The 22,240-nt window shown below is 48.0% G+C and overlaps 6 protein-coding genes across 6 annotated transcripts; 3 read left to right on the forward strand and 3 right to left on the reverse strand.

Annotated features, from left to right (window-relative positions):
- The first annotated feature begins 1,775 nt into the window (after positions 1–1,775).
- On the forward strand, positions 1,776–2,794 carry DEU56DRAFT_783237 (ADP-ribosylation factor family-domain-containing protein). The gene is made up of 6 exons (XM_041352140.1): positions 1,776–1,943; positions 1,997–2,107; positions 2,194–2,210; positions 2,268–2,413; positions 2,469–2,547; positions 2,602–2,794. Exons 1-6 carry the CDS (start codon positions 1,879–1,881, stop codon positions 2,748–2,750), a joined length of 567 nt encoding a protein of 188 aa, XP_041211900.1. The 5' UTR covers positions 1,776–1,878; the 3' UTR covers positions 2,751–2,794.
- Positions 2,795–4,525: 1,731 nt separating this feature from the next.
- On the forward strand, positions 4,526–6,750 carry DEU56DRAFT_881855 (Mycolic acid cyclopropane synthetase-domain-containing protein; the record flags this gene model as incomplete). The annotated part of the gene is made up of 11 exons (XM_041356112.1): positions 4,526–4,948; positions 5,005–5,164; positions 5,214–5,234; positions 5,288–5,342; positions 5,398–5,559; positions 5,610–5,819; positions 5,869–6,057; positions 6,113–6,234; positions 6,284–6,414; positions 6,472–6,674; positions 6,724–6,750. The coding sequence occupies exons 1-11, from the start codon at positions 4,831–4,833 to the stop codon at positions 6,748–6,750; spliced, it is 1,398 nt and encodes a 465-aa protein (XP_041211901.1). The 5' UTR covers positions 4,526–4,830.
- A 1,364-nt stretch (positions 6,751–8,114) lies between these two features.
- DEU56DRAFT_783243 (uncharacterized protein) lies at positions 8,115–14,410 on the reverse strand. The gene is made up of 22 exons (XM_041352141.1): positions 14,153–14,410; positions 13,828–14,085; positions 13,750–13,761; positions 13,679–13,697; positions 13,617–13,627; positions 13,448–13,563; positions 13,103–13,392; positions 12,851–13,046; positions 12,594–12,801; positions 12,263–12,546; positions 12,179–12,199; positions 12,106–12,112; positions 12,001–12,053; positions 11,816–11,944; positions 11,730–11,762; positions 11,640–11,676; positions 10,812–11,589; positions 8,930–10,763; positions 8,761–8,879; positions 8,615–8,701; positions 8,453–8,561; positions 8,115–8,400 (listed from the first exon to the last, which is right to left on the reverse strand). The coding sequence occupies exons 1-22, from the start codon at positions 14,211–14,213 to the stop codon at positions 8,287–8,289; spliced, it is 4,776 nt and encodes a 1,591-aa protein (XP_041211902.1). The 5' UTR covers positions 14,214–14,410; the 3' UTR covers positions 8,115–8,286.
- A 2,332-nt stretch (positions 14,411–16,742) lies between these two features.
- DEU56DRAFT_783251 (uncharacterized protein) lies at positions 16,743–17,739 on the forward strand. The gene is made up of 7 exons (XM_041352142.1): positions 16,743–16,768; positions 16,827–16,925; positions 17,039–17,106; positions 17,163–17,216; positions 17,275–17,308; positions 17,387–17,529; positions 17,594–17,739. Exons 3-7 carry the CDS (start codon positions 17,073–17,075, stop codon positions 17,653–17,655), a joined length of 327 nt encoding a protein of 108 aa, XP_041211903.1. The 5' UTR covers positions 16,743–16,768; positions 16,827–16,925; positions 17,039–17,072; the 3' UTR covers positions 17,656–17,739.
- Positions 17,537–19,284, reverse strand: DEU56DRAFT_927768 (uncharacterized protein; the record flags this gene model as incomplete). The annotated part of the gene is made up of 8 exons (XM_041358625.1): positions 17,537–17,922; positions 18,088–18,171; positions 18,229–18,410; positions 18,481–18,615; positions 18,668–18,743; positions 18,813–18,974; positions 19,027–19,145; positions 19,209–19,284. The coding sequence occupies 8 exons, from the start codon at positions 19,282–19,284 to the stop codon at positions 17,857–17,859; spliced, it is 900 nt and encodes a 299-aa protein (XP_041211904.1). The 3' UTR covers positions 17,537–17,856.
- A 1,065-nt stretch (positions 19,285–20,349) lies between these two features.
- On the reverse strand, positions 20,350–21,668 carry DEU56DRAFT_783263 (uncharacterized protein). Its single transcript, XM_041352143.1, has 6 exons — positions 21,508–21,668; positions 21,383–21,459; positions 21,098–21,338; positions 20,975–21,051; positions 20,855–20,927; positions 20,350–20,805 (listed from the first exon to the last, which is right to left on the reverse strand). The coding sequence occupies exons 1-6, from the start codon at positions 21,565–21,567 to the stop codon at positions 20,782–20,784; spliced, it is 552 nt and encodes a 183-aa protein (XP_041211905.1). The 5' UTR covers positions 21,568–21,668; the 3' UTR covers positions 20,350–20,781.
- Between the last annotated feature and the right edge of the window lie 572 nt (positions 21,669–22,240).

A 22,240-nucleotide genomic window follows, 5' to 3' on the forward strand; every position in this document is an offset into this window, starting at 1 on the left:
GAAGCACGCAAGTCACGGTTTACGACTTGAGTCTTGCATGGGTCACAATCATCAGGGTCATCTCTACCGCGTTTAGGTTACTACAGGTAAGATGTCAGGCTGCTTCTGCCCATGCTGTTTCACAGAGAAACGTTCAGGCAGGAAAATCATCTACTGAACCCAATTTTTTGGGTTCTCCCAATACTCGAAGCACGTCAAGCTGTTCTTTGGCGAATAAATCTCTTTGAATGAGCAAGACATGTTTTGTCATGTCCACATTGTCGAAACCCTCGCCATATGGACCCCCATTCCCTCCTTGTCGCAGCAAGTTCTATGTCTGCTATCGACTACTCAATCCACATGGAATTCAGGTCTGTCTTTGTTATCAGTGTGCGCAGCACTGATTCCGATGGCCAAGCTTTCGTGCGCACGATGCAAATATCGGTCATGTGGCTATATGCCATGTAGAGCGATTGAGCGAGTCATGACTAAGATGTTGCCTTGATCTTCGATTACTGCCGGTTGGCGTGATTCGTCGATGTCACACAGTGGTCGATGAGGATCAGCAGCACACGATCCTGCTGGGGCAACGCAGCATATCCTCACTGTCGATGGGCTTAAAGCGTCAACGACGTACATATAGTAATCGCAATTGATGAATTGAAAACCCCGGTTGATTTTCTTTGAGTCGATTGCGTTATGTCTTGAATTGACGCTGATGGAAAATCATGCGTGTGCCAGGACATCAAAACTTTCTGCGGAAAACTTGTCGAGAATATGTTAAGAAGACCATGTGAGTGATGAGATCGACCTTCGCAGAAGAATGCTGATGCATACTGTATTCTTCTACGACTGTCGGCCCGCAATGAAATATTCAACAAAAAAATCATGTGAAGAGCTGTATCTCTTCATACTCGACCTGGGATGTTCTATGATGTTCCATGTGAGTCAATTGTTTTTGTCCTCTGTTACATTGCAAACTACTGCATGCTGTCATTTATGTAATAATTTATTTCGTACCTCCCCATCTCCAAGGTCACGCTCCGCCCTTTATATTCTGACAAGTCATCTAGGGACGACCTTCCCGATGTTATGACACCCGTCATTCTTCAGAGGCCTTGGGAGTGAGACAACCAGTCTCCAATCGCTCGGTGCAGTCCCCAGCGACCCGGTGTGGTCTCCAGACACTTGGAATGTGTCCTGATTTTCTTCGGGGGCATAAGTCAGTGTTCCAGATACTCGGTTGTGCACTTCCCGCATGGAAATGCAATCCGTGTGAGTTCCGCGAGGTTTCGTGTGAGTACCTCGGTCTGCAGAGTACTACATACTCACGAAGAGACTGGCATGATGTTGTGGATGCTGTTGCAGATGGGTGCAGATAACTGGGCCTGTGTTACCCCCTTCGCCAAGGAGTGTATCTCGCCTAGAAGCTCTTTCATCGAATCACAGATCTCCATTCCTCCACAGATTATCGACTCACGATGGTCCTTGCTCCATCAGTCAGGGCTGTGACTCAGTGTTTCTTGACACGCAACAAATGTATTGTAAATCGTAGCATATGTTAAAGCACTTTGAGTGACACGTACGTCCTCATGCAATATGACAGCGAACAAAGAGCGCCTTTGTGGTTGATCATACTGGGGTTTTCGGTGGATCCGGACAAATAGGTATCTATGTAAATCAATTGTATATTACGACAATCTGCACCGCGATGGCCGCGATGGGCTTGCAATTGGGATGTTCCCCAAATTCAATATGAAAAGGCGATCGATACTGATGTCCTTAAACGGGTTCTATGTTGATTGACCGTATTTGCCAGCGGGTCCAGTCTGAGGATCCGATGAACCTTCGTGTAACACTGCTTGCTCCGACGACCAGTCAAAGTGTTACACCTCCATCATGGGTCTACTCACGATCATTCGTAAGAGCAGGCAAAAAGAAAGGGAGATGAGAATTCTCTTCCTGTACGCCATCCGCAGCTCTCCGAGTTTGTCCCTCCCACTCAACAACCGCCCAGAGGATTGGATAATGCTGGTAAGACAACCATCCTAAAGAAGATCAATGGGGAAGACATATCCAGCGTGAGCCCCACGCTAGGATTCAATATCAAGACATTCATTCACAGAAAGTGAGCCTGGTGACTCAACTTGGATTTTCTCTCCAACTGAGAGGAATCGCTTCTCTGTTTGATCGGCGTGGTGCCACGCGTCACAGTTACACTCTCAACATTTGTTAGTGAACAGACTTCCCTTATGCTTTTCTGGTGACGGGAACATCTTTGCTATCAGGGGATGTAGGCGGACAACGAACGCTTCGACCATACTGGCGCAATTACTTCGAACAAACAGATGCCATTGTTTGGGTGGTTGATTCAGGGGACAGAATGCGAATGCGGGACTGCAGAGAAGAGCTACACAATCTTCTCCTGGAAGATGTAACATATGTTCCTTCTGCTCATCAATAACACTGGCAACTGATCGAATTGGTAGCGGTTATCTGGTGCTTCTCTTCTTGTCTTCGCAAACAAACAAGATATACACGGCTCGATGTCAGATCTTGAAATCAGCGAGGAAAGCTTCCTTGCCATTCAGAGGGTCTCCAGAGTGATGCTGATGTTCATCCAGGCACTGGATCTACCTGGGATCAAATCTCACAACTGGAAGATTTGGTCGTGCAGTGCAGTCACTGGTCTTAATTTGATCCAAGGCCTGGACTGGGTCGTTGAAGATGTAGCTCACAGGCTTTACTACAGCTCGACTAGTTTCGCGTAATGTTTTTTCCATCTCGCGCGCAAGAAAATCTTGAAAACCTGCTTGTGAATGCTCTTCTTTCACTGAGACGCACCAGCCATGTCGATTGCGCGCCGAATGATGCACTAGGTCTCATTTCCGCAGCATGCAACGGAAAGTGCAACACCATTCTTTGGACGGCTCACATTATTTCCTTCCAGAGAATGGGCGAGGGCGTCGGGCGAATGACTTTCCAGCATGAATACGGCCTGCTGCCCGTATGGGTATAACCTTGAGAGAAGCAAGAATCCTCAACTGCTTCGCGGTATTCACTTGAATTTGTCTCCAGCAACGGCCCGTCGTTTCGATGCCTGAAAGTTCAGTGGTGTTGGCCAAAGAGCTTTAGATACCCGCTGTGATTCCAGCGTGGTATACAAGCCACATCTTTTCTGGTTAGTACTCCCAGCGCATGCGAATGTAACTGAACTGCACACGTAAAATTTGACAGAGTCTAACTTCAGGATTAGTGTAAGAGATTCGAGGGTGCGTATTCTCAGGGGTTAGCGAACCTTGAGATCCGTCGAAGCATCTTCAATGGTAAGACTGAAAATGTCAGTGCGGTTGCGGATGAAGCTTCAACCAACGATCCGAGTCGGCAGAATGACGCAGATCTACAGAAGGGGTCCCATCTAGGTACCGACTAACTACCTCCTACGTTTACCCATCCCCGCTCTACATAGGTTTAGGTGGAAATTCTCTTTTCCTGAATGAGACTAGAGATGTATGCTGTGCACTCCTGTGCATCACACATGTATGATTGCCATGAAATTTCTATCGTCATATGAGCCTGAATGACCCGGATAATGGTGCCTGGGCAAGAACAATGGGTAACCCACTCATATAAAGTTTTTGCGAGATGCACGGGCAAACTTGAGCGAACCTCTGGTAGGATTACGAGAACGTAAGACCGACGAACGCTCGGCTGAAAATAAGTGGATGAGCGTGTTTCAAATGTAAAGACTGAATACACGGGAGTTGAGACGAATCTACTGGGTGAGTGGAGACTCTGAGAAGCTGCGACATACGAGACTCGTTCTTGACGATCATTTGGCGATGCGTTCCGTGCTCGGTTCAGGGCAGTATGCAATCATATTAAAAACACGAGGGACCATCTATTATAGAACGTGACGCGGATGATCGATTTAGGCATGAGTCGGGTTTTGAGGTCAGGCTATGTACTAGGGTCACGGAGCTACATGTTGTTCTAACTGAGTTGGGGTGATTCATTGGAATGTAATGCGATCATCGTGCGCGGTAACCAAGTTGTGAAATGGAGAGCGAAACTTTGAATGTGGGTCCGAGAGCGATAGAGTTGATATGAGCGTCATACCGAACGACGTTTAGCGGGTCCGGTTTCGGGTGACCGAGTGCAGGCCGTTCCGACGCGCTCGCGGGTACGTAGTGACACCCCTGGCCAAGGGTCGCGACTCAAACAAACAGGGATGAAACCTGATAAGGTCTGAAATGCCTTGTTCGTGTCTAGTCTCAATGATTCTTTGGGTGAAACTTGTTGAAAGGTGAATAGGTGAAACTTTGTGGGTGATTGACAGCACGTGATTTGTAGCGAATAAAAGCGTGTGACGATTTTGTCAGGCACTGTGCAACGGGCGTGAGTATGATTTTATTGAACTGTGGGAGCCACGTGTTGTCGGGTATTACCGACTTCCTTATTGTTTTACATGTGGGTAGTGTGTGTACATTGTTTATCACCCTTCGCGGAGTCAATAGTGAGTAAACTTGTTTCAAACATCCGGCAACGGATCTAAATTCTCCTCCTCAAGTCTTACTCCGTCAAAATTACCAGATCTCGAATCTCGATCCACCTTTTGCCAAGTTCCCGCGAATATACCCAATGTAAACTATCCAACATCTATTTTTGCTTGTCTCAGTCCACGATTTTCTCCAAGCGACAACATGACAAGGTCCTCCGTGGGTTCAACGTATAAAAGGGCGACACTCCGTCCCCCATTACCTCCTCAGGTTGCGCCGTCTGTACCTTCCCCCCCCTCCGATATCATATCTTCTTCTTTTTTTTCTTTAAAAAAATCCAATCTTGTTAAAAATGTTGAATGCAGCAACCTCTTCAGCTTTAACTTTCTCCTCAACGCCCAATTTCTATCGTTCCCCCTCATCATTATCCATCGTCCTACCGAATCCAAAGACCATCATCTCCAGTTATGGTTAGTCAATTCGTGTTACTTCTTCCTCGTCTCCGGCGCTGACACTCAATACTTAGCGCGGAGTTCGGTTCTTGCCGTCATGGAGAAAGCGATCACTCGCGGTCACTTGACAGTCGCTGATTCTGAAGGTGTTCATCACTTCGGTACTCGCTCAAAAGGCTCAAACGATGTCTACCTCAAAGTCATCAACACCGACTTCTGGATGCGCATTCTATTGTAAGTCACCTTTACATCTTCTTCGCCGCCCTAGCTAATAATATTCCAGTTCCCAGGATCTTGGCTGCAAGTACATCCTACGTCATACTTTTTCAATCATAATTAATTTTTATCTATAGTCAGTGAAGCCTATATGATGGGAGACGTCGAAGTCGACAGCCTCAAGGCTGTCATGGACGTAAGTCATCCCAATTCCTTTACTGCGCCTACTAACACATTCTGTTTTCCAATAGCTTTGGCTGGACAATGAGCCTGGAATGGACAACTTGACATCTGCTGTCTCTCGCATAACTTCGGCAATTTCCGGAATATCAAACGCGTTTCTAGGTCAGACGCGCTCAAAAGCACGATTGAACGCCATCGCCAGTTACGATCAGTCAAATGAGCTATTCAAGGTAATCATCCATGTTTCCATGCTGATAATGCGATCTCAACCCTCTTCTAGGCCTTCCTCAGCCAGGAAATGATGTACTCTTGCGCCCTCTGGACCGAGGCCGAAGGTGGTGTTCGTGGTGACTTGATCTCTGGTCCCACGCCCGGGGACTTGGAAGCCGCACAGCTTCGCAAAATTCGTTATGTTCTCACCGCGGCCAAAGTCAAGCGAGGTGACCGAATCCTAGAATTTGGTTCTGGCTGGGGTGGTATGGCCATCGAGGTCCGTTGCCTCATAAATTCTTATGCTGCTATTCCTCATCTTGTTTCAGGCTGCTCGCACTTTTGGCTGCGAGGTTGATACCTTGACGCTCTCAAAAGAACAGAAGGCTCTTGCTGAGGAACGCATCAAGGCCGCTGGTCTACAAGATGTCATTCGTGTTCATCTCTTGGACTACCGCGAAATTCCTCCCACTTTCGAAAAGGCCTTTGACGCGTTTGTGAGCATCGAGATGCTCGAGGTATGCAATCAGTTACCAGTGGTGGCGTCCTGATGATTGACGCTCGACAATATAGCATGTGGGCTCCAAGCATTACCACGATTACTTCAGGCTTGTCGACTTTGCACTCAAGTCCAGTAATGCAACCGCTGTTGTTAGTGCATCAACATTCCCAGAATCAAGATACTCCGGCTATCAGTACGTTATTTTCGCTTCTTAATCCCCACACGCTTACCCAAAGATCCAGGCCTGAGGATTTCATGCGCAAATACATGTGGCCCAACTCCTGCCTCCCTAGTGCCACGGCACTTATTACTGCCGCTAACACCGGTTCAGAAGGGCGTTTCACCCTCGAAGGCGTAGAAAATCACGCAGCTCGTGAGTATTTTTCGCGCTCCACAACACACGGTGTTCCTAATCCTTGTGTACGTGTAGACTACCCACGGACACTGCGCGAATGGGGACGTCGTCTTGACGCCAACGTCAGACAGGACTTGATTGTCAAAGACTACCCTACCTTAAAGGACAAAACCGAATTTGATGCTTTCCGCCGCAAATGGCAATATCTGTTTGCATACGCGGGCGCTGGTTTTGCTAAAGGTTACATCACCTGCCATATGCTCACATTCACCCGTCCAGTAAGTTGTCGTTATCCTGTTATGGAACATTCTCTAATTACATCCACAGAATGACTGCCCCATCACCTGCGATTGAAATCATAGTGCTTCATTGCCCGTTTTCTGAAGCAGGGATTCGGCTGCGGGATTAACTCTGGAAACGGATCTCATAACCATCGATGCCTTTGCACATAGAGCCCCGTGCACATTACTACTTTATCCTTTCGATTATTATGCTGATAATCTCCTCTGCTTATCTATTCCGCTCAAATGCGCACAATTCGTTCTAGTCTACTACTGTATCAATATGTTGCATAGATCCGCGACTATATCTCGTTAACGTTAACTTTTGCATCCATACACCTTACAACTTGTTGTCTGTTACTTACGTACAAGAATACTATTTGTTTTATGATCCATTGCCCTTGGTTTGACAGCATGACTTGGCCGCTGCTGGAATGTAAGGAACTTGTTCCGAGAAGGGGTCAGAGGAGCTTGCTCCCCATTGGTGGCGATTTAACGGGACAAGTCACCCCTTAATGCTAACTTAGTATTAGCACACAAGGTGAGAAAGATCTCGTCCTTTGTGACTACACAGTCTGCCATCTAGAATCTGAGAGAGATTGAGATTCTGTCATTAACCTTTCCATCATAATAAGAAGAGCAAAGGTGTGAACTTTTCGAAAGGCACTTCTTCAGCCATGCATTGGCCGCCCTGATAAGTCGGCGACAGTCGGTCAGTCACATTGTCATGTCTTCTTGCAATGCCGGCAGACGGTGATTGTAGTTCCAGGCTACTCCTGAACTTCTCAACAGGCACGACGGATATCGCCACCAGGAATGCTTGAACCGTTCCGCTCGCTGCCGTATACGTAACAGGGTCATGGATGTGCTTGTGTCGACGACGACAACAACAAACACGGACGAGGCGCGGCCTTTCCAGATGCTAAGTTTAGGTTTGAACGTTGAACGTCCTTCGTGGAACTGGCCGCCACATTGTGTCAATGTCCGCCCTGCAATAATTGATATCAGGCTCCACAGCCCCTCTCCGAGTCACCCGATTCCACCGCGAAATTATCGCAGATATTTGGTCGTCAACGCATCTGACAGACGCTCAAAGCGTAAACAGCCGTATAAAGTTTGCGGATGTAGGCTGTGCCCACTGGCAGCCTGGCATAATCGCATGGTTCTCCATCAACCGATGGCCGCGTGAGATACAAAGCGTTCGTACAATCAGTGTACAAAGTGATGGTGCAATCCCAGTGAACGTTAAATGTCATGTCAGAGACGGGGAAGTTACAGTTATGTAGCGTCATTATCCACATGCTGCATAGTTCATCTTGAAACTTTAAATGGTGGATAAAAACTTTGCCTTATGCGTGTGACACACATATGGCTGCGGTACCGGTGCCAGAATATTGTCCTGTGTTTGCAAGAGAAGAATTTTGCCTCCGACGCCCCTGGGATGATTGCAATATATGGTAAGTTCATTCGCTGATGGCGTGAGCTGTCTACAAGTAGCGGAGGGAATAACATACGTAAGGTATAGCATAAGAGACAGGTATATGGCGAACAATAAACGAACAATGAGATGTGAATCCGCAACATGGAAGCAGCAATGCTGCGTGGTATATTAGATGGTTCCAGTAGGGTCAAGCTTTGAAGTCCATGACTGTAGCTCCTTCAACGAGGGTGCAGCGAGTGCGTGCGAATTCGCAGTAGTAAAGAGTGTAAAAGAAAATTGTTTCTACATGAAAGCTGAGCATGAACGCATCTGAGATGTGAACAGGAAGACTTACACCCAAAAGCAGCTCTTTCTGTGCATCACATTCAAGGTTTGCTCCGTGAAGGCTGATAAGACCGGCTTCCTCCAATTCGTTGGAGTGTGTATAGATATGTAAATAGGGTCTAAATCAACCGTAAGCAGTGTTCTGCATGGAAAATTTGTTGGAACTGATTACCTTCGAAGGACAAACCAACGCTTTTCCCAAATATTTTGACTGGCATCTGTCAGAATCATGAGATGACCTCTTTTCGTGGGTCCGTCACTATGGAAGAGATTAGAGTTCAGGAACATTCGTAAGCACTTGGATAACCAGGAGCTTGCCTGCGGGGCACCAGCGTAGCGGAGGAGTTCAGTTTTACGCCTTCTGGAAGTGTACGGGTGGAAGGCTTCCCAGACGCAACGGCACAGTCGGTCTCTGTAGGCACTTGACTCAGAATGATCTGGGAATAATTAACGTCAAACCATGTAAAACCGACTTGAACCAGCTTACTTCTCCTGCATGGCCAAAGCGTTTTTGCCAGAGTCCCAGTGCCTTCCGCAGCAGTGCTTCCGAACCCCAAACAGCAGCTCCCGGGTCAGGGCGCGCAGGTAAAGATGAAGACGCCGACAGCACCCGAACTGCTTGAACATCTGCGGCCCGTCGCTCTGTTGATACAAGCCGGTTGTAGTCCTCCACAACTGAGATACCACGCGGTTTCCACGTGCTCAACAGCTCCTCGCCGCGCACGTATTTCTCTGATGTATCCAAGCGCCACAGATCCTGAGGCGAACGTGTCAGAGGGGGCGAAAAACGCAGGTTGAAAATTGTGCTGATACGGGAAGTGATTTTCCCTGAGCTTAGGAATGATAGGAGTCGGCTTGGCGGGCGGGCATCCCGTGTCTGAATGGCGACTGCTATGTCCATGCTGAACTGTACTGGTTCACTGCACGTGTCCACGGCAACGGACCAAGCAACCTGCAGTATCACTCGGTGTGCACTCGCCGTGACTCGATTGAGCAAGAGAGAATCATGGACACTTGAGTCCCAAAGCGCTTCCGCCATGAGGGTTCCCGTGCCATCCGGCCTGAACGCAACACTTTGATCTGCCAAGAGCGGGAGCGTAACCATTGCTTTCGATGTCGAGTTGTGCTGGCGACCTTTCGGATCGAGGAGGCGGACATTTCCCAGACGTATTCTTGTTACATCTGTCCATGGGAGTTGCGGTCCGGAATCTGATGAAAGCACGAGGGCAATTCTGCGCTGTAGCCCCTGATGTAGAGAGAATACCCCCGGATCGAGGCTGCCTTGGGAAAGCACGGGGACCGGAATATACTGACCGTCAGCCCCGAGCTCCTTTATCTGGACCCAAGCGACTACGTCATGGGCTTGCTCCACTACGAAATCGTTTTCCGAGCGACGCATCTGGGGAGAGATAACTCTGCGTGTGTCTGTGTGGACCTCGGGAGGACCTGGCCAGTCATTGACCCTAAGTTCACGCATCTCATCCCAGCGTTCGAGACGTTCCAAATATGTGGGTTTAGCAGCCGCAAAGAACTCTATGGGAGCGTAGCCTTGGCGCAAGTATGTGATTACCTTGGAAGAAGTCACGATCGAAAACGTGCGGCGAAACTTTAGCTCCGACAGAGAAGATGTCTCCATATCGAGTGCAGTGGATGAGAATATCTCTTCGCTCGTGAGTGATGGTCCCACGAAAGACGATAAACGCAGCTGCAGGTGTAGTGCCGAGAAGTCGTGTGAGGATAAGCCTTTGATCGAATCTACGGTTAGGAAGAAGCTGATCTTGCTTCCGGGTGGTATGACCGATGGGGCTGGGGATGTCGGACGGGTTGATGCGGGAGTACCATGCTTCGACGCTTGCAGAACACTGGAGATCTTGATATCCACGCGACACGAGCCTATTGCCTCCGCGGTATACCGGCAGAATATTGGCACGACTGATGTAGATGATAGTCGCCGAGACAGAGGTGCAAGAGATAGGAGGGCATTGCCGATGAATGAGAATTGTGGAGGAGGGGACTCGTAGAAAGGTTCATCAGAGCTGAAGTGCTGAGTGTACGAGGGCCTGTCAATGTATGTGGTCAAGTTTCTCATTCGCTTGACTCGCTGCTGAAGGAGATCTAAGGACCAGGTATAGATAGCATTATGCCGTTTGTCGAGAACCTTGACGGCGATGGAAGGTTGGGTTGCTGATGCTAGTATGGGGTCGGCAACATCACCGAAACCGTCCAGACCTCCAATCGTATCAACACCAGATATCGGAGCTGCCAGGGACCCGCCAGAAGCAATGGTGAAGTTGTAAGAAACATCCTTGCCCAACTCTTTGCTAATTTGAATGAGACAGTTGGTACCAGAAATTCAAATGACCACGCACCTGATTACGTTGGCTTCTTTAACAAGCACGGCATTGGACAGAACAGCTTCAGCCATCGAAAATGAACGGTGGGCTCTCCACTTATCCAAGACTTTGCGAATGAGCCTTAACTGTCTTGCGGTATAAATGACGGGCTCGAAACGAGCAACCTCCTCCTCCTCAGATTCACCCCGGGCCCGTGCATGTATCAGGCGTTTAAGCTGTTGTTGCACCATTTTCAGCTGGTGCTCCATATGATCCTTCTCCACTTTCAAATCTTCCGCCTCACTAGACTCTGTGATAGCTTGAAGACGGGACTCGAGTTGGTACTGAACGTCCTTCAGGGGTCCGTCAACGTCAGGTGTACCATGACTCGCTCCAGCTTCAACGCTTGTGTCGTCCGTAGTAGCGTCACTCGAAAACGGTCGACCTGATTCGCTCCATATGTCGTCCCGAACGCTAAGGCTACTTTCTGGTCGCGGTTTAGAGTTGTGATCCCGCATCGACTTCACTTTTGTAATGCGTTCATATAGCCTGTTGATATCTTCGTCTGGTAGGTTATCAAGGGCAGGATCCAGACCAAGGCGGGCGAGTGCGGCTTCTCGACGTGCAAAATTCCAGTCTACATCAGCTTCGTCCGCAGAAGATGCTCTTGATTCCGGGCGCGTGGATGGTGGCACTGAATCGCCTTCTACATCGGCAGCAGACACACTCAAATACATGTTGGATCTCGCCGTGGCGCGGTCACGCTGCTTGCGGACTTCCTCGGGGTTATTGAACCTGAAGACGTGGTGCTCCCCTGAACGATACAGATAAGTTGTTCTCCACAAAGAGAAAATACTTTCGTACCAAGGATGATCCGGTATCCAGAACGCAGTTTGTAAGACTACATTGATGATGTTGAGTTTTTCTTTCCATTTTAAAAGCCAATTGATTCACCTGTCCAGGAGAAACTTGCTTCCCGTTTAAGAACTACAAACATGGTCAGAAGAAATGCAGCTGCATACACAAGACTCGATTCTCACAGTGACGCTCTCCGGCATAGCGTGGAGGGTCACTTTGCCGTCTGTATTCTCGAAGTAGCAGTGTTCCTCGAGGATATTTTCGCCGCTTAATCGAATAGCGGCAGGCTTTTCACTGTCCAAGCGACCGACCTATTGAATGCCAAATGCATATTTAGCAGAAAAGAGCAAGCAAAGAACAATCATACGATGGTTGTGCCAGGTTTGAGTTGGTATATCAAACATTCGCTCATGAGAGGATCTGATGAGATACTAGATCAACTCGTGTTCGAGAAAAACCTCAAAGCTCTCACCTTCATTCTGAAAAGACATGATAGAAATTTAAACACCAAGACTCCCCACAAAAAAAATGCAAAATTGACTGACCAAGTTCACTAAATGCGGCATCTAAAAACAAAATAAGTCCGGCAGATCAGCACATAACGCTCCCTTCACGAGTCCCATCCTCACCTTCTTCGGGGTATGTACGCCCACCAAATTCTTCTCAACCGTGATACCAAGCTCTTCAAGTGCCTTCTCCCGCTCTTTTTGTACCTCCTGCGTCCGAGACATCTTCTGCTCCCACGTCTCATTCAAACCCTGCATCAATTTCTCGCTCGTCTCCATCTGCTCCTGCAACTCCGCTTTGGTAACGGTTTTAATCTTTCCATCCTTCGTCTTGTACGTGACCTTCTGTTTCTCAGGCGGAACGTGCGGGTCGAATGTATCCTCTCCGCTGGACGTCGCCACACGTGCTAGGGAGTGTCAACCAGCTGTCAAAGTATGAGACGACGAAGGTTACCTCTAAGCAATTCGAGCTCCTCCTTGAGTTCGCGAACAAGTTTGGCATTAGGGTCCTCGTTTACGACAGCCTTGTTCTTGATCTTCTTCGCTTGGTCAGCGTATCGCAGGGTGCTCAGCGTCTCCTCATAATCTGCAGGAGAAATGGCAGCTATCATTGCAGTTTTGGAGTTCCCGCCCAAGCTGTCTTTCAGCAACCATGTCAAGACCTAGTCAAAATCTATAAATAAGTATCATCCGGAAGAAAAAAAGACGCACCGAGTCTCGGTAAGGTACGAATTCCTCTGCCTTTCCTTTCTTCCCCTTCTTCCCCCCATCCTGACTCGCAAGCGCAAGAGAAGAAATGACTTTCCCAAGAGTAGTGAGCGATTTATTAATATTCGCTCCCTCCTTCAAACGCTGTCCAGTGGCGCCTGTCGAATTAGCCCGCTCAGAACCTGCCAAGTCAACCAAACTGTATCGTGTCAAATACATAAATCATTGAACACCTATTAGACGACCGCAGCGCACCTAATTCGTGACACCTTCTCGGTATCTAAATTCGCGTCCACGTCGTGCCTCTTCATAGTCAACAACAGTGTAAATACTGCGTGGGACCGGGAAGAGGTCTCGTTCATATTTGTGGCGGCGACCGTGCGCGCTTTATTACCCTCATCCATGAGCGTCATCATCTCATGGTAGCTGCTCACGACTAGCTTCGATAGATCCTCTACGTACGGACCCAAGCTAGGATGTTCGCGCACTCGAAGGTTTCCTGTGTTTTTTGGATTCAAGAGGTCGCGTACCTTCTCGTTGTAAATCTACGGGTGGAAAATGAAGTGAGGACTGCGTTAGGGTTTAGAGCATGCAGCGTACCTCGATGTAGGACACCTCTACAGTAAAACTAATATTGGGGTCTGCAGCCCTCTTATCCTCTACACGTACAAACAGCTCCGAACATGTCAATGGAATTATTCCTTTGTCGGGTCCATCTAGTGATAATCCCTATTAGTGGCACGCAAGTCATTCATTTCATCATACGCACAACCCATCATACTAGACACCATTTCTCAGTATCATGCAACAAAAGAATATGCTTAAACACACCTATATGATTTACCAGATCCTGGTCAAGGCACGTGAGCCATACCCATTAACAAAATCAAACACACGCATACCAGTCTGCCCATCTTCCAGACCAAATCAGCATCAGCACACCCTTTCACTAATACACAACCCCAAAATAAACCACTTACAAGCCAAAATACAAGCATTAAATCCCGCAAACCCATGGTCCAACAACTCCTTTCCCAGGTCGTCATACAAAGTCTGCTGCGAGCAGTATCCCGGTTCATCTCGTGGTCCCGCAGACCAATAACTCCTATCGAAGCTAAAGGCCATCGTTTTGCGTTCCGTAGCGCGTTTGGAGTCTTGCTGTGAACCATGTTCTGGTGGGTCGATGAAAGTCTGGCTGCCCTGCATCCGGATGAGTGGTTTGGCGCCTCGTGCGAGCTCTGTGGGCGATAATTGGCAACGTTTGGATGAGTATGAACCATGCATGCGTATCCCTCACAAACGCACCGCGAGAATTGAGGGGTCTACATCGCACCACCACTTTGATGTTGCCGTCTCCTTCGGCCATGGTCAAAGTGGAGTATAAAGCAGGAGCTCCGAACCAATGGTTGTGAGTCCTGCACCAAGAAAATGATCTATGAGTGAGAAATGTCGCAAAAGATAGTTGTAGCTGGATTGGTGATAAAAGGAAGGGTATTGGTCTGCCGGTCGTTTAACGCGTTTGAGCAAGTCCGGAATTCACGTGTGGCTGACAAAGCTATTTAAAGGATCCGACTCTATCCTATTTCTTGCTCAGCCACTGTGACTTGCTACTCAGTGACAGCGATCAACAGGCTCATATAACATCGTCTTGGACGACTCATTCACGACTGATGGCTGACCATGAAGAATGGAAAAGAAAGTGATCGAAGCCCGGGACTGAAAGCATCACTCAGTTTACCTGTGAACGATTTGGTAACAGTGTCTCAGTTATACGTTGACTCTTCAAAGAACTAGTATGGCATGGACTTGACGAGGCTCGACTGTAATACCACGAGCTATTCCGATATCTTTGCTGCGGCCCTTGCTTCGTCACTGTCACGAGACACTTGTGCGCCCGCGAGGATGGAAAGATAATGACAGAGATGTATGGAGACCGTATGGGAAAGGGAGGAGGAAAGATTTAGAAGAAGATTATGACCGTGATGTATGAGAATGTGTGGCTCACATCTATTTACTCACTGGTTTGAGCTCGCAGGTATATATGTTTGATCCGCGCAGTTACAGATCATTTTAGGGTCAGCGCTTGACACTAAACATGGCATCGAGCTCATTCAACATCATCTTCGACGACATCTTCACGACCGACAAAGATGGCAAAAATCCGATCGAGGTTCAAAACTCCACGTCCTACATCATTTCTCTCATAAGATGTCGAAGATGGCGAAGACAAAGACCGTATGACATCCGGGTTTTTTTAAAAAAATTTTGAGCACTTGCTGTCAAGGAATGAGACGGTGCATCACTTGACTGGAGTCTCGCAGAGTCTCGTCCTCAGCTCTTGCTGATGAGTCCAGCGCGATTTATATCGCCCATCGCTAGTCCATTGACAGACCACTGTTTTCCTTCAGTCGCACACAACGGTACACTCGAGGGCAAGAATATCACCCGTACTACCCACATATTTACCTGCTTCACAAGCTTCAACTGTGTCCAGGGTGAAGACCGTCGTACTATACTTTTTTCATGTCCTTGGGCCGCCTTATCAATGCTCGATTGGTTCAAGACTACCGCACTTCTCAGGGTATGTCTCTGTTTGCATGGACGTTCGTAACCAGGTAGGTCGACAGCCCTGGGTCCGATTGTCCGATGCGGAGAGCAAAATAGGTTGAGCAGGGTAGTAGGTCTAGGGCAAAATCAGTGAATGGTGCCAAGGAAATGTTTGGTATGTTCCTTTTGTCGCCTTGTGTTTTTTTAGGTTGAGGCCACTGATATGTTACATGTGAATGCATCTCACATTCCACTAAAGCGTCTGGGGAGCTTTTGAGCAAAGGCAAGTCCTGTGACTCAAACCATGACTATAACACCCTACTATATACCATTAGTGCCCCTATTATTCTCTTGCGCAGGTACAGACACGTCTTCCGATTCTCTGAAGAGTTCTTCGCTCCTAACGCACACAGAAGGGGATCATGCGTTCCTAGCGCCGCTCTGAAGACAAGTCAAAGACATCTTCGTGGAGAAGAAGGCGATGTACAATTTCCAAATATCCAGCAGTATTTTGCATGGATTTGGGACGAGGGGAGATCCAGAATTTGAGCCCCAAAGTCAGTATTCGTCGCCTTTGCCATTGATTTGAATCTTCACACAACTACATTGTTGATAGGGTGGGCAAAGGAAGAGTGCTAAAATGCGACCATGGAATGGTTCAATCAGTTTACGAGTCACATGTTATAGATGCCGTGATTAACTTTAAGTGAAATGGCAATTTGTTTCGCTCACCTTGCAGATCAAATAGATTGCGGTACCATTTTTGGTGTGCTGAGGGTTGTCTCGAAGGGTGCAGCTTATCCCTCATACTCGATTATCCGGTAACCAAGTTTTTCGCGACGCTTCTGTGGAGGTCGATGATCAACGCCACTATCATACGCCATTGACGGACCATCGTCCCGAACGTAGATGCAACTGGATTATCGCCCATATGCACCATCATGACAATGTCCCCCACACTCGCCTCCGCCCCTTGAAGCAGCTGCTTCTCCGGTGTAAAACACACATGCATACCCTTTGGCCGCATCGAGGACCTTGGTGGGATCCAAACATGCATATCTGATCCTCCTGCTTTTGCTACAACACATAAAGTGATACTCTTCCTGTCAGACATCTGGGGATCGCTTTCGCGAACAATCAGTTGCTCCAGAATTATTTCGCGTCTCGCGGTGCGTCCTGTTTCGTCCGCTCGTAAATCATGCAACGAACGTGAAATGGACGGGGCTAGGCTATCTCGTCCTTGGGCCGGATTACTTCTTCGGCGACGCCGTGCCAAATCATCCACCTGACCGCGATCTCGATACGTGGCTTGCGAATGCACTGAAACCCGCTGTCGACGCGTCCCCGGACCAGAGGCCGTGAAAGCAAAATATAGTGTGTGACTTGTCCCAATCTCGCATAATTTATCGAGATATATTCATGAGTTACGCAGGGAATGAGGAAACCAAGTACTATGCTGTTGGTAAGTCACTCATACTCAAGATGACTGAACTCCGTCATCGCACCTCACTCTCTCTTATCATTGACTGAGGTGCGTATATTATTCCTACTCTACAGTACATGATGTTTACTGGTACTTTACCTCTAGGCTCGCGCTACTAGGTTCGTATTATAGGAATTCAGTCTCTCTTACCATTGACTGAGGCTCGCGCGACTAGCTCTCTCTAACACATTCATCATGGACTTGTGTTCGGACGGATCTGTAGTTGCTGGTACGTCATCCAACCCCTCTCAAATTGAAAGAAGGATGCTCACGCGAGAACTCTAGGAGCTCTGGCTCACCCCACATTCATCGATGAAAGCCACTTTGAGAAACTTGACGGTACGTTTCTCGTGCTTAATATATTACTGTGCTGCCAAAACTAAAGCACAATCATTAGATCACTGCAAAACCTCTTCTTCTCTCATGCGCAGGTAAAATTCCTTCATTCCTTCAAATACTCGCGAACGCTACTAAGTAAAACCCTGATTCATAATCCCATTCTCATATAGAGGAAGACCACTTATTCCTCTCGCCTCTCGTAGACGAGCAGAAGACATTTTGGTCGCCCGTAAATGCACGTATTATTTCCAGGTGTTTTCGAGCGTCAAGCATAAGTTTTCTGTACGAGGCGGTCCAGGCGCCAAGATGGAGCGTGAGTGGGATGGTCTAATTTTTTCAAATATCGATATTGACAAGGTACTGCATGTTCGATGCAGGCTGGGCAAAGGAGGAAAGTGCTAGGGGGGTCGTGGGCTCGTTTGATCGGTTTACGGTCTAGGTTTGTTATGTCGGGTGAAGTGAGATTAAGCGGTCACAATAGGGAGAACTATCACAAGAGCGCACAATGTAAAGTAGACTCTGGCGCAAAGAACGAAGTGCGCACATTGTCCTGTTATTTGGATCCGGCACACACTTGCCAGTTCCGCTTCCGAAAGATTAGACCCCTCAATCGACACTTGCAACGTTAAGTATATAGTAATTAAAGGTCCTGGCGCCGAAGTAGCTCCTGCCTGAAATGTTGTGAGATAAGTGGTATAGATGTATACTATATAAAAGTATACTGATCAATCAAGTTAAATAACTACACTAATGCCACTTTCGGGCTATCAACCATGAAGGATACATCAGTCTGCTTATATACACCGTGCAAAGGCTGCATAGGATATTGCCGCGAATTGCTTCGTTCTGTGTCAGTTGTCCCTCCACTGACAGCCGGGACGTAATGTTGATTGTTTCGACTAGTCGCGATGCGAATAAACACCATATAGAAGGTAATGGAGACGATCGGGACGCTCTAGAAGTCGAACGAAGCTCAGTGATTTGCGATAACAAGTAGCAGCAGCGGAATTACCATGTCACCCATAACATACAGCCCATTGTTCCCGAGGGCGAAACACATTAGTGAGGAGCAGAGCGCCGCAGAGTACAAGATAGCAGCATCTATAAGCACACGCAATATAGGCACTTTAGTTCTCGTGGCGCAAATTGCAGAGACCTCGCGTTCGATCATCCAGATGCGATATGCCAGTAATCCTAAAAAAAAATTCAGAGCTCAGTATCATAACGGGGCCTCAAAATCGCGCTTGGGCAGAAAAGTGCTTACCGGTACTTAACACATTGGTAGCAAGTGTGAAGGCAAGGAATGTCGCGACCCAATGTCCAGGCTCGCTGCTGAAGAAATTTTCGATGTCACTAGTCGTTGCTTTCGAAAAGTAGTAGACCGAAGAGACACCAAACGCTTCGAGAGAACATTAAAGCGCATGACTCTCTAAGTGTGATTGCAACCTCACCTCCGACACCGCACCACATGATGCACGGCAAGATGATAATCCAAACAGATTGCCACACGACGTAACATCGATAAATCTTTTGACAGAAAGGGTATTTCTATAAGCCACGCGGGTTTCAAGCTGGCGGAGAACAACCCGAACGCACCACCACTCCGTCACCAAGCAGAGTTTGCAACGTGTATATCGCATTCTTGGCCACAAATGTTCCTCTGTGAAAGTCTGAGAAGAACGCCATTGGACCTCCTGGGTACGTGTCACGATACTGTACCAGTCCAGCTTCGAGATGAATGATCCCTATGACTATGTGCTGGGAAGACTTCATCAGATGGCATCGCCAGATGAAAGAGTGAGAAACTAACCGCAGTGCTTAGTGCGAGCAGCAGGGTGGCAACTGCAGCGATTGGCCGATTGACGTCCCGCACGTTTTTTTTGTCCGTAAATGTCCATACGAAACCTATGAACATGAGGACGGAAAAGCCTGAAGAGCGCTAGCGAGTCGGTCACCTGGGAATGATACAAGCAAACACACTGTGATACGCACCATATAAAATACCTTCCAGCACTGATGACATGATGGCAGCGGTATCTAGGGGGATGCCTGATGGTACAGTAGACATGGCGAAAATGATGCCTGGGGAATTGATGATGGCGTGTGTCGTTTCGCCAGTGGAACCCATCTACATCGTTATCATATAGTAGAAATGATCGCCGAGCTTGAGATAGCATCACGTCAGAGATCGGCTCATTGCAACAATGCATGCTAGAGCGATTTTGGTGGTTTCAGTTGTTGACAAAGCCTGAAACGAGACCATGGACCAGCGTCCAGCATTTATCAGGCAGCTAACATCCTGTGACTTACTCCCTCGTGCAATATTTGCTATACAAGGTGCCCTAGTGTGGGCCTGAAACACGATGCGTGATGCTGGTCTCGGAGGACATGTCATTTTCTGTCGCATTACGGCAGTCAGAACAAGTTGAAGTTGTAAGAGGGCATAGCACCTGTAATCGATTTAACTTTGTCCTGCCACCTTCCATACAATTAGTAGTATTACAGTGACCATAACCAGAAGTAAGCATATGAATCGCACCAACTCTCCTTCAATATGCTCTGCCTAAGGAAGATTATTCAGCTTGCCTGGTAGCTAGATAGTATTGCACCGCGCAATACGAAGCTAGAAAACAAGCAGATGAGCTGGAATGATAATTTGTCGCAGCGCCTTGTTCGTTCCACATGGACGTGACTGCCATGGCAAATCTATTATTAGGTTGACGGGTGTACAAAGTGATTGGCGCTGTGCGGCTCGTTCGTGACAGGGATGTGTGGAGACTGGGGGAGAAAAAGCTTGGATGAAGATTATCACTTTGATGTACATGATCCGGGAACACGGTGCAGCTGCTTCTTGAAATTGTACAAAGGTTTGTGCTCGCAGCCTGCAGGTATATATAAGCTTGTTCGACACTGGAAGTCACTTCAATTCCGCTCATACCTACAATGTAGCACGACCTACGCCTCATTTGGTGGACTCCGTGGACTGGCTCATGTCGTCACTTGACCAATGCAACCCCGCGTACGTACTCAGACAATGATTGTCGGAAATCACGGTGATCTGCTTGATTTGGCAAGCATCGCATTCGACGCAAACAGGCGCTAGCCCCTGTGCATCTGCCCCTCAGGCCTCATGACCGCCTAAAAAGTAATTGTTTGCTGAATGTCGCAATTCATATTCGGGTCGACCCGCATACAAATAACAGCTCGCGTTGCAACGAAGATATGATCGATAATGGCTGTAGCAAGAACAACAAATCCGCACATGGTTAAAGAAGCAGCTCCTGGAAGGTCTATTCATAGCAGCGTATCAAGACCTCTAATCAGTCCCAACCCTAGCACAATCACGAGAATATGTGAATGAGTTGCGGCGTTGTTACGACTTTTATGCTGTGTTGTCGGCAGTCTGAATATGACATGCTTCGAGTGCCTGCCGTCAAAACAGCCAACAGAGCGGCACCGAGAATAGGTTGACCAAGGTAAGCGAGTTAAGGTTAAGTCCGCGAGGAACCGACAGCACGGAGGTAACACACATGACGACATCGACTGTGGACGCGTCGATGCGCGATCATAGTAGATCGTAATCGTCAAGCTTCGGAAGATGGTCAGAAATGGATGTGAATTCGCAGTCGATCACTCACCTCGTCGTTGTAGTTCATGATGGTTCTCTTCAACTTGGATGTATCGACCCAAGTGACAAAGTCTTCCATATGTCTGAGAGGCGGTGAGAATATGCAAACTAGATTAGTTTTGTGACACACCTTGTAACAAGAAAGGCAGGATCAGTGATAGTATCAGGTCCGACACGGACGTGACCCTGCTCAATAAATTTTGCAGCCTGAAGAAGTGAGCTGAGAGTGCAAGTTGAATGAGTCTGAACGTACTGCGCTGACTGTTTCTGCCATCTTGCTCATGCACATGAAAACGGCAAGACGACGCCTGCAAAAGGCAGCGACGGTGAGCTTGTTGTCTACGTCGCTCAGTTTTGCTTGGGAGTTGAGTACGCCCATGTCATATAGCTTTGAGAGTAGCTGGGACTCCATGCGGGTGCGAAACGGGTCCTGAGAGGGTAGAACGGAGAGACGGTGTGCGAATGACCTAAGAGCACCGCAGAGCTTGTTGTACCTGTGATGGTGAGGAATGATCGACGGAGGAGTTAGAAGGCTCACTTGTGATAATCTTCTCTGTCCTGGATATGGTACCTGCGAATGACTTTGATCTCACGAATATTTGCATCTTGTTTCCACTTTATGGCGTTAGCTGCTTAATCCTTGATTGAAAGAAGACTGCATACGTTTAAAAAGTCAACTTTCTTGAGCAATTTTTGCTCATGGTACTTGAATTTGCGGACCATCGAAGTCCAGTGCAAGCAGCTGGCTGTGTTTATAAAATTTTGATTCCGGTGATTGTGCTGTCAAGCACGTGGTAAACGAAGGCTGCGTGTGAGAGTCTTGGTAGTACTTGGACTAGATTCAAACTTGGACGACGTCGACTTGGACCCTTGTCGTCCCCCGACCAATCTCAATTAATAGTTAAGCTAGTCGACTTCATCGTCGTCGTCGCCGTCGTCCTCTAGCTCCTCATTGTCCTTGTCGTCCTCGTCGTCATCGTTCTACTCTTCCCATATCTTTGATCGTCATGAACGCTCAACCTCGACCTGACATGCTTCGACCACAGAGCATGTCACAACTCTCCATGAACCCCTCCCCTCACTTTCAACAACACCCACAGCAGCAGCAGCAGCCTCCTCTGAATCACGTCTCGCTCATGCCCACCAACCCAATGAATTTACTCGCACCCGGTCCACAATCCCAAAACAGTATGCCAAACACAGCATATGAGCTCCGTCGTCGTCACCACCAGCAGCAGCAGCAGCAGGTACAACATATGCAGCAGCAGCAGCAGCAGCATCAACAACACCAGCAGCAGCAACAGCAGCAGCAGCAGGCACAGAATGTTCAGATGAACACCGCAGCAGTAGCCTCACAAGCTAATTCTCATATGAATTCTATCCCTCAACACTCTCT

The sequence above is a fragment of the Suillus clintonianus genome (genome assembly GCF_016758775.1).
Source record: "Suillus clintonianus strain FC179 chromosome Unknown DEU56scaffold_13, whole genome shotgun sequence".
Classification (NCBI taxonomy): Eukaryota; Fungi; Basidiomycota; class Agaricomycetes; order Boletales; family Suillaceae; genus Suillus; species Suillus clintonianus.

Excerpts from the sequence above, each read along its gene's own strand:
- DEU56DRAFT_783263 (XM_041352143.1), bottom strand. The coding sequence starts at position 21,567 with ATGGTCCGCAAATTCAAGTACCATGAGCAAAAATTGCTCAAGAAAGTT. Across the intron at positions 21,460-21,507 it reads AGAAAGTTGACTTTTTAAAC|TGGAAACAAGATGCAAATAT; the intron begins GTATGCAGTCTT and ends AACGCCATAAAG. Across the intron at positions 21,339-21,382 it reads GACAGAGAAGATTATCACAA|GTACAACAAGCTCTGCGGTG; the intron begins GTGAGCCTTCTA and ends TCACCATCACAG.
- DEU56DRAFT_783243 (XM_041352141.1), bottom strand. The coding sequence starts at position 14,213 with ATGGCCGAAGGAGACGGCAACATCAAAGTGGTGGTGCGATGTAGACCC. Across the intron at positions 11,677-11,729 it reads AGCAAGTTTCTCCTGGACAG|TCTTACAAACTGCGTTCTGG; the intron begins GTGAATCAATTG and ends TCATCAATGTAG. Across the intron at positions 8,401-8,452 it reads AGAAAGAGCTGCTTTTGGGT|AAACAATTTTCTTTTACACT; the intron begins GTAAGTCTTCCT and ends GCTTTCATGTAG.
- DEU56DRAFT_783251 (XM_041352142.1), top strand. The coding sequence starts at position 17,073 with ATGGACTTGTGTTCGGACGGATCTGTAGTTGCTG. Across the intron at positions 17,107-17,162 it reads GGACGGATCTGTAGTTGCTG|GAGCTCTGGCTCACCCCACA; the intron begins GTACGTCATCCA and ends CGAGAACTCTAG. Across the intron at positions 17,309-17,386 it reads TCTTCTTCTCTCATGCGCAG|AGGAAGACCACTTATTCCTC; the intron begins GTAAAATTCCTT and ends ATTCTCATATAG.
- DEU56DRAFT_783237 (XM_041352140.1), top strand. The coding sequence starts at position 1,879 with ATGGGTCTACTCACGATCATTCGTAAGAGCAGGCAAAAAGAAAGGGAG. Across the intron at positions 1,944-1,996 it reads GAGATGAGAATTCTCTTCCT|AGGATTGGATAATGCTGGTA; the intron begins GTACGCCATCCG and ends ACAACCGCCCAG. Across the intron at positions 2,548-2,601 it reads GTCAGATCTTGAAATCAGCG|AGGCACTGGATCTACCTGGG; the intron begins AGGAAAGCTTCC and ends TGATGTTCATCC.